This window comes from Acyrthosiphon pisum, chromosome A2, assembly GCF_005508785.2.
Source record: "Acyrthosiphon pisum isolate AL4f chromosome A2, pea_aphid_22Mar2018_4r6ur, whole genome shotgun sequence".
Classification (NCBI taxonomy): Eukaryota; Metazoa; Arthropoda; class Insecta; order Hemiptera; family Aphididae; genus Acyrthosiphon; species Acyrthosiphon pisum.
In genome coordinates, this window is record NC_042495.1 from 94,446,104 (window position 1) to 94,460,272 (window position 14,169).

The window sequence follows — 14,169 nt, forward strand, 5'->3', positions numbered from 1 at the left end:
CCCCCGTTTTGCCGCCGTCTCGTCTGGCGTTCCTCGGCCGAGGTGCGGGGACGGGATTCTGCTGGCCGTTATTCCCATCGGTGGCCGCAGCAGCAGAACAGGCGTCCGGCCTGTTTTATGCCTGTCCACGCCTGTCTGCCGCTCCATCACCGGAACAATAGGCACTGTGCAGTCCAGACATCCGGTTTGCCCGCTCTTCGCCGACGTGCTGTCGTCGGCCTCGGCCGGCCGCATTCCGGTGCAGTCCACCTCTTCGTTTCCGGTCACCGCGTGGTCGCCTAGGTCCAGAAGTGCAACCTGTCCTCGCTGCGGTTCGGACTGTCCGCAGGGTTGCACTCCCGAAATCTCATGGGCTTGGCCGATGACGGCCGCGCTGACCATCGACACGACGTAGTCTCCTAAATCAGCTCCGTTGAACTCCTCCTCTCCGTCGTCCATGACTTCGGGTTTGTATTCTGTTGAGTAAAGGAGTTCGATTTTGGACACGAGGGCTGCCACTACGTCCATAACGGATACGTTAAAATAGTCCCTGAGGACATCGTCGTCGTATTCACGTTGCATTATGGTTCGGAAAGTTGTACGTGCTTGCTACTCGGAAATGCAAAATGTTATGAACTCAAAACTAGAAAATCGTCCTAGGCCGTCATCGAAAAATACAAATATTTTCTAGACGACGGCGGTACCGAGTTGTTATTATTCTGGCCAGCCGCGAGTACGCACACGATAATAATATTATGTTCTGATCGGTCGGCGTTAAGATTTCGTTTTTTTTTTTCAAATCTGTTTTTATTGATACCTATACACGCGTGTAGGTAAAATAATGTATTATATTATAAATTATAATATTTCAACGAGTAATCGTGTTTCGGTTTGTATTTTGGTGTACAGCAGCGCTTCAATACCTGAATTATGCTTAATATCCAAACCGTAATAAGATACAAAAATTAAATAAACACACATCATTGTAAAACTAGTAGGTACCTACATGCATTGCTCCTCTCAAGAATTTAAAATGTCTTGTATGAGAAATAAAAGAATATTAGGTAGGCTATTATTAAACTAGGTATACTTTTAAATCTTATATTACACAATTTATAGGAAAAATAAAAATTTTCTAACAAACTAAATAAAAGAGATTGGGTACATTATATAAGAATGTAATTTTAAATTATGATCTACAAGTAGATTTCTTTTTTTTTATGTATATAATTCAATACTATGATCATTTTATAATATATATAGGTACTCCTGTGTCGAATCAAAGTGCTATTTTTGATGAATTGGAAGAACCTCGTGAAGTTCATACTCTTCATAACACAAGTAGTGGTAACTTTCTAACATAATTATTTTCTATTATTTAGTAATAGCTGATATACCTGTACAATATTTCAATAGCTTAAAAACATTATTACTAATAATTATTTTTAGTATATGCAAAACTAAATTTAAAAAGCAGGTAAGGGGATGTCGCTCTGCTGTAAAGTATATAACAAGTGGGTCATTGTATAATGGTTGTATTAGACTTGAATTCAATGATATAATATCATTGTATAAGAAAAACGATTCTGAGCGGAGACGGTTAGTCAGTCTTTATATTTTATATTTTGTTATTATTTATTTTATCATGTAAGTTGAATTAATATTAAAATATTTTCGTTTCTATGGTGATAAACAAAGCGTTAGAAATTAAAATCCCATTTTTAGCGTTTTTTCGTAATTTTACGTTGATTTTTCCCGTGACTTTAAATAAATATTAAGATAATCGAAAAATGACCTCTCTAAAGTACCATCTTGATCCAATTTGCTAAAAGATAAAGTACTATATATTGAAATCAGAACACTCCTTCTGGAAGAAATTTTGTATACAGGATATAAAAAAAATAAAAAAAAAAAAAAATAAAAAAAATAAACACCATTGTAAAAACAATAGCTTCCTCGCTCCGCTCAAAATCTAAAATCAATGGCTTAAATTGTTTATACACTTCATTTTTAGAAACAAGATGATTTATGATTTTGGTATTATTTAGATTGTGTGGTTGATTACAGTTTGATTTTGTATAATAATAGTCTTCTGTAAATTGATTTTTCATTACTTTTTTATAGTTTTATAGTTTTTTTAGATAACCAACCATATGTTTCGAAAATAAGCAATAATGTTTCAGAAGGCTTATTGTCGAGTTTTAATTCTAATGTCAAACAATCTGCAGGTAATATAATATCATAGATTTTATTTCATGAATTGAGTTTGATTGTTACAACCATATAGTAATTACAAGTACTAATTAAAAATTTATATTTTGTTATCTAGGAGATATTGAATTCCAAAATTATGTTAACAAAAATATGGCTTTTCTGAAAATAGAATTGAAACAAATTCAGAGAAGTCAACTAGTTATTTTGGAACGTCTAGACTCAATACAGTTACAATTAGAAGATCAGCCTCGGGTCTATAACAAAAATATTTCAATTAACAAGTTGAATGAGTGTTCATTACCAATTGATAATATTACAGATTTACAAACGTTTGAAGGCAAAATTGCTGGTGATAGCGAATTTAGAACATGTTTGGTAATATTTATAATTTGTAATAATTAGTAAATTCAAAATATAGTACAACAAATTTATTTTTAGGTTAAGGAGCTTACATATAGATATATAGGTGGGAAACATATCAAAGCAATGGTACGGCGAATAATGGCAAAATTGTGCACCGATGTATTACTGCAACACTATTCCTACAATGGATTCGTTGAGTATTTGTTCTATTATATTTGGTAAGATTATAATTCTATGTTTGTGCATATAAAATATTTGCAATAATAATACCTTTATTAAAATATTATATATACTATTTATAAAGAATATATTATTATTAGGAATACTATATACATTTTTTATCCAAATATTTTGGATATTTTATATACTTTCTTCATAATATAAGAAATGATCTAGGTGTGACTAAAATTGTCATTGGTGACGATCAATTTATACTCTATATACTGATTACTGATTCTCCTACATATTCAAACTTTAGTAGCCAAAGTCATACCTATCTTTGGGTACAACTTAGCCACCGGGGTCTTTTCTTATGTTGAATAGAGTATACATTTATAAATTTATAATCTATAATCTATAATTTACTGCAAGCTTGCGACTATAAATTGTCCTATACATATTACATATTAATTAATATTTAATAATATATTAGATAGGCAATAAATATTTTTTTATTTTGATAAATAAAGCAAAGTAAACCCAATAACTACTAGAATATATTATACGCTATATAATATATTTATACATAGTATATAATTTATGATATATTAAAATACATTTTAATGGGAGAATCTGTCTCATAATGACATATGATTTTGTATAACCTAAAATATTTATTATATAATTAATATAATATATGCATTATTTTGTTTGGTATATATTATACTGCATCTATATAAAAAGAGTCCTGTTTAATTATGCTAACAATAATATAATAAGTTTTATTTTTTTGTACAGTAGAATGTAGTTTTATAATTTTAAGATTTCTTATTATCACAATTTATTCATGCATATTGTGTATTCATTGTAATATACATTGCCTATACAACTTATGCATTTTAGATTGACTAGTTCAGTTAATTATCTTATTAAAAATTCATTAAATTTATAAAATACTAATTTAGTTAAACATTAAATAGGTAATTCATTAGACATTTTATTTATGAACCCTGCAGATGGGTAATTGTATTATTAAGAAAAACAACTTATTTACTGATAATTAAATTATGGTTGCTAATATTTTACTTTATCTAATTGTTAAGTAGTTGACAAAGACAAGCTTTTTATTACTCGCGCTTATCCACATAATTTACTTATTTGTCTGATAACATATGTATAATATATGATATAACTTTACAATTTCAGAGGCTGTAAAAAAACAGGTATAATTTAAAAATGTATGCCGAGATGAAATTGAAGAAACCATAAAATATGTTTTGGTTCAAGCCCCATTTACCATCAAAAGACTTCTACAAAAGACAAATACAAAATCCAATGAATATTTTTTTTATAGTTTCAATCAAAGTTGATTTGACTAATTATAATATATAATAAACAAAGTGAATTTAAATAATGTGTTCTAATTAATTCAATATCTATCATAACCCTATAATAATATAATATAATATATTGTAAAGGGGCATTTCATATGTATTATTATAATAAGATGAAAGTACCTTTTTTAGTCACAATAGTATTTATATCTTTCATGTACCTACCAGTTATATATTAAATATAACCATCCAGATTATAACCTTGCAGTACAAGCCTAATTGCAGCTGAGGTAGGGTTAATTAAATAGGTACAATAAAAACCAATAATTAACCTATCATCAACATTTATAAGATTAAATAAATACATAAATTATTAACATCAATCAACATTGGTCGTAAATATTCATAAAAGGTTTTTTTGAAAATTAAATATCAACATTTTTTTTCTGTTCAACTAATGTTTATACTGTGTTTCACTAACCTAAAACAGTATATACTAAATCAATTTTTCATATTTATTAAACGAGCTTGATTAACTTTAAATGTTAAATGAACATTTAACAAATATATTTGTGCTGTGTGGGTATATATATACATGCATATAAATTATATACGATATATGCACGTATATGAATATGTGAATGTGTGTGTACAGTGCGATTTGCGAGACAGCCGTTTGTAGAAAGCTTACATTTGTAATATGTCTGTACGCATTACATTTAATGTTTATTAGCTGGTTTTTTTTTTTATACGGTCTTTAATAAAAATGTGCACACACACACACACACACACACACACACACTTGCGATTGTATATATTATTTTCATTTTACGCGATCCCAGATTCCGTATTGTATTATATGCTCTACGGCCGTCGGATTTTTTTTCGTTACCCTGTTCGCGTTCCCCGCGCTCATTGATGTGATACAATTCAAAACATATGTTTGTGACACGAACCAGAGCAAGCGAACGGCTACAACACAGTAAACTGTGCAACAATACGACGACGGTATAATATTATATATTGTCATATTATTTTGTATACATAAATTATTTCGTTTGAGGGTGGCAAACCGGAAGTAGGAACTTTTATTAACAAGGTCGGCTACAATTATAGGAGCCTTTTTTTTAAGCTATAGGTGAGTAATAATTATTACAAATTTGGACACTGCAATAACCTACATTTGAAAAATTCACGGTACCTACATGAATGTTAAGTTGGAGAGGAGAACGTGTTTTTTAGTTTCAAAAACCGAATAGTTTTTATCCTACACCTTCCGTAAATATACGATTTTTTTTTCAAAAAACATCTACTATAAACAGTGTCAATAGTACCTACCAGTATACGACTTCTACTACAGTACGACTGATATACTACATGATAATATTATAATACAATAAAGTAATAGGTATATCAAGGTGCTAGGAGCGAGGAAAAATTCAACGGAGCAGTATGCGACGACATTATCTCGAACATATAAATAAGTCTCATTGATCTCGCACAATTATAAATATAATAACGGCTCAACCAGCTGTACCTAAATTGTGTGTCGAATCTCCGTCGTCGTTGTATCGCTGTCGAACAGTGTTCCTTTGTGAGCGTATATTATATTATCGTGGCAATCATAGGCGTGCGCAGACGTGGCAGGGTGGGCCAAGTCAATAAAGATTAAGAAACCTGAACTCTGAAGGAAGAAACAATTATACTTTAATTTACCTACTCGTAATCACCCACTATTTAAGGCACAAATCATTCATATGATAAAAAAACAGATACATATTTTTTAAAAATTAAATAAGAAATATTTTAATTGTCAACACGGTTTTAAATTTTAAATAAATACAATTTCGCAATCTGTTATGGTAATATGTTATCAATTTTATTTTTAAAGACATTTAATTTATTATCATTGATTAACAATGTTATTTTTCACCTACTTAATTAATGTTCTATGATTTAAAAAAATCAAAAATTGTGATGTTTAAATCATGTATTACTATGTATACAAATTTCGGTACGTCTCGCAGGGTGGGCCACGGCTCACCCGTACCCCGGCCCCCCTTGTGCGCATGCTTATGGTGGCAATAATATATAGTGTTGTGAATTACAGTCTGACGGGCTAGCTGATATTAATTTACTCGGAAGCTATACCGTTCGCCGCGGACACACACCGACGGGTGCAGTAGTTATAGACCTTTCGTTTTTAAAAGGCGATTCCGGTTAACGACGGGTCTGCGCGGCCGCTGTCGGCGCCGCACAGGGGGGCACCGGTCCATATAATACGCGCTATACACGGAATTAAAGATAATGGCACGTAATAAGCCTTGAAAGGATTCAATTAAGAGACGGGCGGCGGTCCATTACCAATGGGATCGCAGCGGAAAATACGTTGACAGACGTCGGGCTTAATAATAATAATAATAAAAACGCTCGCGGAAAGAAGAAAAAACATACTAATAACAATAAACGGCGGAGAATGGAGAAGAATCGTGGGCTCGGGGGACGAGGAAGGACTACGGCGGTGGCTGTAGCTCGGTATATAGTTATAATAACCGTAGTTATCATAATAATATATTATTAGGTCGCCGCGGTCGGGTTAAGTGCGCGCGTCCGCGGGGCTCTCTCCTCACCGCGGGGACAGCCGAGTGACGGACGGCCGTATAAACGCGATAATAATAATAATAATAATAATAATTGGCAACGGCCCCGCTGAGTGACGAGTGGCCGGCCGTTACGTCGAAGCGCATTTTTTTCGATGTAAGCTCGAGGATTGTATACGTATATAATATTATGAAAAAAAAGGTCTGAGCTTTCTTCCCGCTGTGACACCGCCTCCCCGCGCCAGCTATGTCACGTGTGAACGGGACCAGCGTTGCAATATCCTCGACGGAAAGGATAATACGCGTACACCGAACTCTTCGGTGAAAAAAGAGAAAAATATGGTATCCCAAAAACGCTTACATAAAACATACAGTTCACGTTACATAATAATGGACTTACATGTTTAAATCATTACCTACGGTTTTTCATTAAAAACCGTAAAAATTTTTTATTTTTTTTTCTATGCCGTCCCTTAGGACGTAGCGGACCAGTGATTCTCAATATATATTTTTTTAATTTTCGAATACATATTTTATATTTTTTCCTGACACTTAATTAATAACAAGTTCAAGGTGACCTCCATGTCGACCTCCTGCCTATTAGACCAGTGACGTAGCCAGTAGGGTTTTGTGTGTTTGACCCCTTCCCCTCCTAACAAATGTGTTGTTTATCTACGAAAACTGGAAATTTAAGTTATACTTAAACTTACTTCCCCCTCATAATCCTGTCAACTCTTCTGTATTACACTATTCGCAGTATTACGTTATGTATATAATATACTATATTATCCAGCTATATAGGTACCTACATAGTAAAATTCTACCCACGATATATTTCACTCATTGAGATTACACCGTTCATATTATGATATTATAACATATTTTTACAACTATATTATAAATAATAATAATAACATCTGTGTTTTTTTGTATACTAAAGTATGTAAATCAAACATTATTTTTAAGAAATTTATATAAATTATAAACATCTAAAAAAATAAAATAAAAAAATACTAATAAGACAGTGATATCTTCTTAAAAATCAAAATATTAAAAAAAGTTTTAACAAAACACAAATAATATATTTTTATAGTTGTTTTTATGGGACTTTAATTTCAATAGCGTTAGTCAGTACTTACATAATAATTATTATATTTTGTACCATGTAACTATTTAAGACTGAAAAAAATGTTTTACTTCAATTATGTGGCAACAGTGCACACCACCTATCACAGATTTTTCAACTTTACTGCAGATTGATGAAATCAATTTCCATACAGTTGCTAATTTGCTACTTGATAATTGTGTCCTTATTATAAGTTAAATATAGGATTCGATCAAAATGTGATTTATGTGTTGCCTTTTAAATTACGTTTTTCGGTAGTTTTTATAATTACATGTACGAATAGCGTTCACATTACAGTGACCTATATCCCATGTGTCTTTATAACAAACAACGCATCAATATAAAGGTTATACAATTTAATATTATAGCTGCAATGCTGCATTGATTAAAGTGATTATCGATATGCGAGGCGAACCAACTGAACGATTTAAAAATAATTTGAAGGGGGTTGATTTGTATGGTTTGATAAAGTATAGATTCCGTTAGTTTACGTTGACATTATAATATAATCCGTTAATGTTGTACTGATCGCGTTTAAAGTACACTGCAGATCTGATCTGACGTGTTATTAAAATTTTTCAAAAGTTAATCATACAATGAAACATTTATAATCCAAAATACAGACTATCCGTGTTCATCATTAATAACACAATGATGTAGCTACATATATTTGGTCTGCGTGACACTTTTGGATCACTTCTTATTTTTAACCCTAAACTATACGCCATTGAGTGATTCTATTGCCTATAAAATAAAAACCAAAACCTATGATACCATAGTCTATCGAGTTAATCGATTGTGAATAGTTGTCTTTCTTGATATTATTATAACCACTGATGGATTATTCAGTAATAAAAAAATTTGACGCATAGTAAAAAAAAGAGACAGTGGCAATATTACTGTCGGAGAAATAATTTTAAAATGTAATATAGTATAGTGTTTCCAACCATAATCTCTCTAAGACCGCCTCCAGCCTACACCGATATAATGTCTAAATTATATATTATACTCGACGGAATTTCCGTATCATAATATCTGAACGATACTATTATTGTCGTCGCACGGACAATTTATGCAGCGAGCGACATTCGTAGAAGTCGGCTATTTTATGCGTATATTATATAGGAATCGATTTCATATTATAGGAATAAAGACTTATCGCGCCGTACATATAATGATATACACCGACCGTCGTAAAATTCACGTCCCAGTCGGGCGACGACCTTTTCCGGACCATATCGTTTGTTTTTATATTATTATATATATTGTACTCTTCTACGTGGCCCTTACGCGACGACGACGACTGCCGCACTGCGCGGTGCAACGGGCAGCGACGTTATTTTCAACGAGTCGCCTTTTCATTTACGGGAAAAGTTTTGCCCGAATAAAAACGCTCTCTCTCTCTCCCTCTCTCTCCAAAATAATAGCTGGCCCGGTCCTATATCGACTCAGTTTGGAATACGACATAGGCTAAACCTTTTTGCGAACACTCACACATATGCACACACCCACACTCGTCTACACATACACACGCGGGCGCGTGTATGGTGACCGTTTGCCAGCCGACGTTTTTGGGGGCCAAATCGTCGAGTACGCTTATTTTATACACCGGCACGCGCGATAAGAGAGTTGTAGGACGTATATAGGTAGGTAGGTACTCGCGACACCGACGAAAATCCTTTTTCTCCGTCCGACCCACTCATCGCCGCACCCTTTAATCGGATAGTGTATTATTACTAATCAATACACCTGTGCTAGCTGTGCAGAGCGACGCTTTCCTCCCCTTCTCCGTATAAATAATAAGTGTATATAATACAAACATAGAAAATGTTAGGTTGCTGTTTAAATAAATACAACGACATAATATATTAATCGTTGTTTCATGACACAGAAATCAAAAATATGTTTACATAACGCTTGCGGAATACCCGAGGCGAATATTTTGAAATTGTTGAGATATTTCTGTTTTGTAAACTCAAAACATTATAAAATATTATATTGGCCAAAATCGAACTTTGATTGACCACATCGAGTGGTCCATGGGGTGATTGACCGGAAATAACAATACTTTCTATAGAATTTGAACTATAAATAAGTTTAATTCAGATTTGTCCGATTTTCAAACACGACTTTTACTATTTTTTTAAATAAAAAAAACAATATTGTATCATACATATTATACAATGACACAGAAACAAGTATACGATAATACGGAGTAATTCATTTGTCAGAAGATATCATCTTAATCTAAATAACACGATGCGCGTTTTACGTTAAAATGTTAAATACCGAATGCACATACAGCATTATAATTATTATGTACTAAAAATGATGTAACACTCTATGCATACCTGCAGTGGGCTGTGGCAAATAAATATATTTAATTTTGAATCCCTCAAAAGTAATCTATAACAATAATAATAATTAGCATGTTTGTTTATTGGCGTAAATTACAATAAAAAACACTTTTTAATTAATTTATTAGTAAATTAATAAATAGACGGAGTAACTCAAGTTTTTGATATGTTGTAAAGTTGTAAATAATATTTTTTAAGTACCAAAACTAATATTGTATTTCTTAAATGTAGAACAGTTCATTATTTTATAATTAGAATGAAAGACCAACTAATGATTTTCAAAAATGTTTAATTGCGTCATGTCAATTTTTACGGATTATCATTAAATTTCGGCTTCATACTATCTAGATTTGTTTTGAAAAACATGATTAGCTTAGTTTTTAGCTAACTATAGTACTATACCACAGAATAGAATAATCAGAATGGACACTGATAACAAATTATACAGTAAGATAGGGCCAAACAAAAAATCAGCCGCCATTTTAATTGAGTGGGTTTTTATCAATTTTAATTAGCGATTAGACCGATTAGTGATTTGTAAACTGTAATGTTGTTTGGAATATGTTTCTTATCTTGAATTAAAACTGATAAAACCACGTCAAATAAAATGGCGAATGATTTTCTGTTATCGGCCTGCCACCCAAAAGTGTCCACCCACTGACTATACCATAAATTATTAACACAAAAATCAAAATCTGGATCCGCTTTTACTTGGTCAATATATATGTCTATATATATGTAACTAGGTAAATATACTGGGTCATTATAAAAAAATTTACGAAAAACGTTGTTATTATTTATTGCGTGTAGTGCCTATAATATAAACACGTTTAATTAAACATATATATTATATAGGTGACTACGGTGATTCAAAATTGACGTGTAAACGCGCATAATCTTATTTACTCTCTTCGGTCTGTGTGGATTACGAGTGTGTTTACGAAGCCACTATACCTACCTACCTACCAACCGACCGATGTGATACAACACATTTTATTATACATATATAGTTTCACAAATCATGGGCTCAGAGGTTTTTTTCGCTTTTAATTCAGTCGTATTTTGAGTTTGAATGTACAGTACGGTGGCGCTAGTCGTGTTTATCCCCGGGCTACGGTGTCGACGGAGGAGACTCGCCGAACAAGAAACGAGGGCGTCGCAAGCACGGTGAGGGTTTGTTGGTGGGGGATAGCAGGAAGTCAGACACTTAAATACTGAGATTAAATTCGATTGGTACACAACACGTCTTGTATGTGTGTTCAAATAATTAAAACTATATATGCGCGCGGACTGATCAGTTTAATGTTGCGGATTGTTTGCACGCGCGATGGTGGTGCAGGATGAGAGAAAACGGTAAACCGACTGTCTCTATGTGTGTGTGGAGAGAGAAACGTATAAATGGTGACAGAGAGAGACAGAGAAAAAGAGAGAGTGTGAGAAAGAGTGAGCGAGTGGGGATGAAACGGACGTAAGGTGGGCGGGGAAGGAGAAACAAATGGGTTTGAGTTATTGGAGAGAACGCGGCGGTGGTGGCGGCAGCAGCCGGGTGGGACGTTTCGTAAACGCGCAGTTGACTCATAAGATAATGCCAATAAATTTAATGATAAACCTTATTTAAGGGGACAGTTTCGCTTCCATTACAAACAAACGCCCTTACGTGCCACCAGCCGCCCGAAAGCAATAACCAAATACGGTTTATACGCGTATAGTTGTCCTGCCCCCCCGCGTCTCCGCTGTCCCCGCCGCCAATCACCCACCCATCTCGGCTGCCTACACCCCCTCGCGCACATCCACACCACCAGACGCACACACACACACACACATCAACACTCACACACACACACACACACACACACACACACACACACACACACACACACACACACACACACACACACACACACATGCCCCCGATCGTCTGTTCATCGTTTTCCGACTTTGTCGTCCAGGCCCGCCGTAAACTGCGTGGTGCGTGGTGGATATGCGACGGTGGGGGGGGGAGGATGGCTGGGGATGCAGGTTATCCTCCATAAAATTGACCGTTTCATTATAAACGTGACCTGATTGTAACCGCCTTGTACCCGAAGGGAATCCACATATTATTATTGTACGACAGGCCGGGAGAGTAAAGGAAAAAAATAAAAATATCGCCTCGGGGTAGTTCATAATCGAATTTACCGGTATTTCCTGCGCGCATACGTATATAGGTAGGTGTATACATTTATGTACTTTTCCACCCGACATCGCCCCGCCCCGCCGGTTTCGTGTACATTACAATAAACACCTGTGTTTATAATAATATTATTATTATGATTGTATACGCGCCGCGCTCAAATCGGATTTATACCGTATACGCGGTGTTTACGCATGTAAATACATATATATTATACCTTATACCTAGTATGGTATGCGGAATCGTAAACAACGACGACGTGAAGCTAACCACTAAAAAGCCGAAATAAAACACGCGTGCACGACTTTCGGGTCCGGACGACTATAACACGTTTAGGTATATTATTATATACGTACGGCATACATACTTGAGCAGTTGAGCGGAAAACCTTAGAGGATTCGGTCGGGGTTATCCGAAGATGCCGCGAGTCTATGGCGTCAATCGCCCGATTTTGGGCGAATGGTTTAATATTTTACGAAAACGTTTGATATTAATATTATAATAGTATTATTGTATACATATATTAATTGTTTTTACTAATTATTAGCAGTGTATTAAAAAATAATAATAATAATAATGTTGGTACTTACACGAATAGTTTACATACGTTTATAATACTAATATTATATAGTCCATTTTAGTTTTTTTTCCTGCAGAAATTAAATCGCCCTTGGGGTTGTTATCACCCCTCGTAGCACTTCACACGAAGATATTTTGTCGATTATTTGATTAGAGTCTACATGAGACCGGCTAACGTGTTGATATCATAGCACGGCCAATATCTAATTTGGGGTGGTTTTCGATAAAATGGGGAGAGAAATGGGTCATGATAAATAGTTCAAAATCCAATACATTTCAACAGAACCACGTAATAAACCACACATTATTAAAACGGGAAAGATGAGTTGCTGCATATACGAAGGAAATATAACGGGAATGATGGGTGTCCTAAAATTATACTATATGGAACAAAATGTTGCAGTTTAAATATATTAATCCTGCGTAGGGCTCAGAGGCTATGTTGTTGGTTTTTTATTGATTGTTTTATTGCATTGTTGTTAGTTTAATCCAAAATATAATTACAATCAGTTATAATTATTTGAATTACACCACAAATATTATAAGAATATTCGATATATTTACTAAACACAAATAATATTAAATTATATTTCAAAAAAACCTTTAAATCAACGCAATATTATTATTATTATTTTATAAACAGAAAAATACTGACAGAAAATTCAAAATACTTGTAATAAATATTTCAAATCGTAAGGAAAATGATTTTGTTTTGGTTATACGAGTAATAATTAACCAATCAGTACTTAAAAAAAATGCTTAGTTAATTTATAAATAAATACTATATAATAAACGTTCGTAAGAACTTGCGCCTTGAACTTTTTCAATATAAAATATTTATTTTGTTTCAGTCTTAGTTTTTAGATTTGAAGTGAAGTCGCATATGAAATGTGAAGTATGAAATGTCAATGATACCTGTCAATATATGATAAACTCTAGTTAAATGTTCAATAAAAATGTATTCTATTGATCTATATAATATATTGTTATGAAATTATATTTTATCTATTTTTATAGACTTTAATCTTGATTTTTTTTTATAAACAAAATATTTCATTGAATATTTTAATGATGTTAAACATTGTTATTGTGAAAATAAAAGTAAATTATTAAATAGGCCAAGATTTTAATTATGTTCATTGACATTCACCACGTTGGTTACACTCTGAGACAATCACATTTAATATAAGTAAGTACCGTATCAGAATGTAATAAAACGAAAAAGAACTCAACTTTCGAATTACTGTTTAAGTTTTCAGTCAGAAGTAGATCGAAGTTTGTAATC

At 33.4% G+C, this 14,169-nt stretch overlaps 1 protein-coding gene across 2 annotated transcripts; it reads left to right on the plus strand.

Annotated features, from left to right (window-relative positions):
- The first annotated feature begins 1,941 nt into the window (after nucleotides 1–1,941).
- Nucleotides 1,942–13,823, plus strand: LOC107883699. 2 transcript variants are annotated; one of them, XM_016804243.2, is made up of 4 exons: nucleotides 1,942–2,207; nucleotides 2,309–2,568; nucleotides 2,632–2,774; nucleotides 13,736–13,823. In XM_016804243.2, exons 2-4 carry the CDS (start codon nucleotides 2,344–2,346, stop codon nucleotides 13,746–13,748), a joined length of 381 nt encoding a protein of 126 aa, XP_016659732.1. In that variant the 5' UTR covers nucleotides 1,942–2,207; nucleotides 2,309–2,343; the 3' UTR covers nucleotides 13,749–13,823. The 2 variants fall into 2 exon arrangements, with proteins under 2 accessions (XP_016659732.1, XP_016659733.1); XM_016804244.2 differs by lacking the exon at nucleotides 13,736–13,823 and adding an exon at nucleotides 3,922–4,041 and having other exon boundaries at nucleotides 1,943–2,207.
- The last annotated feature ends 346 nt before the right edge of the window (nucleotides 13,824–14,169 follow it).